A 4,177-nucleotide genomic window follows, 5' to 3' on the forward strand; every position below is an offset into this window, starting at 1 on the left:
AGGGAATTCACAAGGCTCTCTATAGAGTCCTATACAGGAATCTAGTGGTTACACCATGAAATGACAGGTTTTTCTGTTTTTTTTTTTTAGCTCTCACCAGGAGGTGCAGGAGGCCTAGTCTCTATTTTAATCTGAAATACTGCATTAATTAAAAAATAATTTTAAAAAATTAGAAAAAAAAATGTTGTACTATTTTCAATGGGAAAAAATTGATCATAATTATTGCATAAATATTCATTAGTACCATAAAATTCTCTCAAAATACAAAAGAAAAAATATTATTGAACAAAAATATATTAATTGATTTTACTGAAGAAAAAAACAGTTACATTTCTGGTGTCCGGTCACTTTTGACCGCGAAGACCATGAGTGTGACTCCCAAACGAGGAGCGCACAAGAAATACTTAGGAAATAGTCAGTATTGTGCTGTAAAATGTCTCCATCTTGTGTACCAGATTTGTAAATGCATGACATATAGTAAAACTGATGTGATAGGAATTAAGAATGGGACTCAAAGGACTATGTTAATCAGCTTTTCCATTATAGAAAATATATATGGTGAAAATAATGCAAGCAGCTACCAGAAACAACCTAAACATGTCTTACTTGACCACTTTTGTGCAGTTCAAATTATGAAAAAAATGATTGAATAAAGTCTGTGGAATATCTTTAGTGAGATTTACACAAATCATACAGTCTATATACAGCTATCCTGCACTGCTTCAAATCTTCTTACAGATGGCTTGAGACTGGAAAACTTTCGGTTTCAGATTTTCAAGTGCAATTAATTTTGGAACCAGCTTTTGTGTTGCATATACAAAGTAAACGTATTCACTAAACCACACAAAAATGATTATTACTCAAAATAGTTACTAAATCTACAGAAAAAGATGATTAACAAACATTCCAGAGAAATGATGAATTCATGAAAATGTATGGGAAATGTGTAATGTGTAAACATGGACAAATGTTCAGATATCTTCATCTATTCTTTTAGTGTAAACAACTAACTTGAATTATATCAGCATAAATAAATAATATAAAGTTCTGAGTATGAAACCATAATGTGCTCAAAAACTCAAAATATTACAACTTGCATGTACAATAAAGTTATTTATTAAAACTTTGACATTAATTACAACTCTCAACATGTAAAAAGGTGGTTTAATGTCACTAAACAGGATTTTCAGTACCAATCCAATTTGAACATTTGTTCACAAGGTGTAGACAACTAGTTTATTTTTTAACGAGGCCTTCAAATCTTTGCAAATATTACCACATCCCTTATTGTAGCTATTTATTTTCAAGTAGCAAAAGATATATATATATATATATATATATATATAAACAATTCTGAAATAATCTGAAAGGTAAAACTCAAACTGCAAGACTTTTGTAAATAAATAGAGCTGGAAAAAGAAAGGAATTTGACTGAATATCTTGTTTAGGAGATTGATAACCACAGCACACATACTGCGGTAACAGAACAAAACTAAATCATTAGTGCCAAAGGAACAATATGCCAATTGTGAATTTCTTTTGCACTACAGTACAAACATTCATCGGTCCTCGTTGATGAAATAAAAGCCGAATGAATTTGTGTAAATCGCTGTAAGTTTTCCTGCAACAATTAACACAAAAAATGATTTTGTTCTGCTTGTGTTTCAGAAACGAGGACTATAGTTTGAATAGTTTGAACATTTCTGCAATGTGGAGAAACAACTATGCAAGCTGTGAACTGTGTAACATCCCATTCCATACTATTTATGGATGTCCGTTTCCACTATGGAAAAAAACTAAAATGTAATTGTAACTTTGTCACAGTTCAGACTTTGTTTTTCCTCAGAATTGCGAGATATAAACCCAGTATTCTGACTTGTTCCCTTGCAATTCTGAGGCTTTTTGTTTCTGCTACAGAATAAAAAATAAAAAATGTAAATGTCTTTCTCACAATTCTGAGTTTTTTTCTCCGAATTACGAGTTTATATCTCATAGTTCTTACTTTATATTTCACAATTTACACTTAGTCTCAAAATTTTGAGTATAAATTTCACAATTCTGACTTTTTTTCTAAGTATTTTGAGTTCATACCTAGCACTTTTAAGTTTAAATCTCACAATTCAGACTTTTTCTCAGTATCATGAGTTTTATATCTTGCAGTTTTGAGTTTATCTCTCATAATTCTTACTTTATATCTTGCCACTCTGAGTTTAAAGCTCATAATTCAAGACTTTTTTTCTCAGTTTATATCTTGCAATTTTGAGTTTATCTTACAATTCTTACTTTTTTCTCACAATTGCAAGACAAAAAGTCCAAATTGTGAGATATAAACTCAGAATTGCGAGAAAAAAGTCAGAATTGTGAGATAAATGTTCTTTTTATTTTTGTATTCAGAGGTGAAAACGGGCTTTCATAACTATAATTCAAGAAAACTTCATGAATTTCGTCTAGTTCCTTCAAACTACCTGAACATAACTGACACCAACAACATGAACTAATATGGGCATCGATTTTACAAACAACAAAGGCACAATAAACTGATCATAGATCAGCATTAAAAGATGTCAAATATATCAGACCCCTGGTACTGTACAGAAAACTCTTCAATAACAAAAAACTGGCTCGTTAAAGGTCAATGGTCACAAATTAAACGTATGGGTTGATTTAATTTTATTTAAAGTTTCAGTATTATTATTCAGTAGTAATTATTTTACTGATATTTAGTAATTCCTCTGAAATGGCTTAAAGGCATGAGAGGAACCATCATTTCAATCAAATCATTGCAGAAAAATAGACTGATGTTTAAAGCAAGAATTAAAATTCAATAAAAATGAACTGGCCTAATAAAAAGCACATTACGATCAACGCAATATTCACAACACTGTGAATATACTGTAAATATTTAGTAAATCATGACAGAGCGAATGCATGCCATGAATACTACCACATGCATTGCTGAATTTCATTATTTTTGACATTTTTATACTGCTTCCTGCACTGAAACAAATTATATAAAAAAAATGTAAGGTAAGTGGTTGCAAACAATTTATTTTAGCTACATTTAAATAAAAACAAAATGTTGAAAGATAGTCAACTAAATTTGTTTATTTAAATGTAGCTAAAATAAATTGATTGCAACCACTTTGCCCCTGTATGACATCATCATGACATCATCGCCGTCTCAAAGGGCGTGGCATTTAGAATGAATGCACTGCGGTCGTTTCCCTGGCAACCACGGAATGTGGACCGTAATCTACTTCCTGCGTTACAGTTCGTCTTTAGGAAGCGCATCATTGTCGTCTCCCTCCTCTGGAGGCTCTTCGGTCTCTTCCTCCTCGCCTTCATCTTCCTCCTCCTCCTCATTGCCTGCTTCTGTGCTCTGCTCCTTGTTCTTCTCCTCCTCCTCTTTGCGTTTCTTCTCATCCTGTTCCTCCTTCATTTTCTTCTCAGGACCCTGTGACAACACAGACAATTTCAAATGTATTTTTATTGCTTATGAAAGTATTCAACATGCTAAAATCAAACTCTTTCACTGTAATTTTGTGTCTCGTACCTTTGTAGCACCCCACGTTTCATTTCCGAAATCCTCGGCATCCTTCACGTCATCTGTGATTAGGAAGTTGTCAAAAATAGTGCCGGATTTTACCTGGAGAGACAAAACAGAAACAGAAACATGTTGGTGTCTGCTGTGTTTCTCACAGTGAACTGAATTTGATAGAGGGAGAAAAGCGCCTCTTAGTGGTTTAATGTGCAAACACTGTGTAAAGTGTGATGAGAAACCTCACAAACTCTGACAAATAGTCATATTAGCAGTTCTAAAATAGATTTCCTCTTTCTAAACTCACTATTGTGTATGCAACCACATACCAGGGTTATTATAATTAACTAAAACTAAACTAAAACCATTAAAAAAAAAAAGTTAAAAATATTTCTCATTTTTTTATTTAGCTTAACTTGATGTACTAAAATAAACTAAAACTGAAAAAAAAAAAATAAAACATTAATAAATAATTAATAAAACATAGGCATGCTGTAATAAAAAAATTTTAAAAAAGAAAAAGAATAAAAATGCTAAAAACACAAAACAAAATTCCTAAAACCTTAACTAAAATTTAAATTTAAAAAATCTGAAAATAAAAAGATTCAAAATATTAATAAAAAACTTGCTTATAATAAT

At 31.3% G+C, this 4,177-nt stretch overlaps 1 protein-coding gene across 1 annotated transcript in view; it reads right to left on the bottom strand.

Annotated features, from left to right (window-relative positions):
- Nucleotides 1–3,256: 3,256 nt before the first annotated feature.
- The window catches only part of LOC107750920 (calreticulin-like), a 10,263-nt gene continuing 9,342 nt past the window's right edge, over nucleotides 3,257–4,177 (bottom strand). The window contains exons 8-9 of the mRNA XM_016566498.1: nucleotides 3,554–3,646; nucleotides 3,257–3,454 (exon numbers count right to left, since the gene is read on the bottom strand). Coding sequence (XP_016421984.1) covers nucleotides 3,266–3,454; nucleotides 3,554–3,646 — 282 coding nt within the window. The 3' untranslated portion in view covers nucleotides 3,257–3,265. The remainder of the gene's footprint in view (nucleotides 3,455–3,553; nucleotides 3,647–4,177) is intronic.

This window comes from Sinocyclocheilus rhinocerous, unplaced genomic scaffold (assembly GCF_001515625.1).
Source record: "Sinocyclocheilus rhinocerous isolate Xijiao unplaced genomic scaffold, SAMN03320098_v1.1 scaffold1534, whole genome shotgun sequence".
Classification (NCBI taxonomy): Eukaryota; Metazoa; Chordata; class Actinopteri; order Cypriniformes; family Cyprinidae; genus Sinocyclocheilus; species Sinocyclocheilus rhinocerous.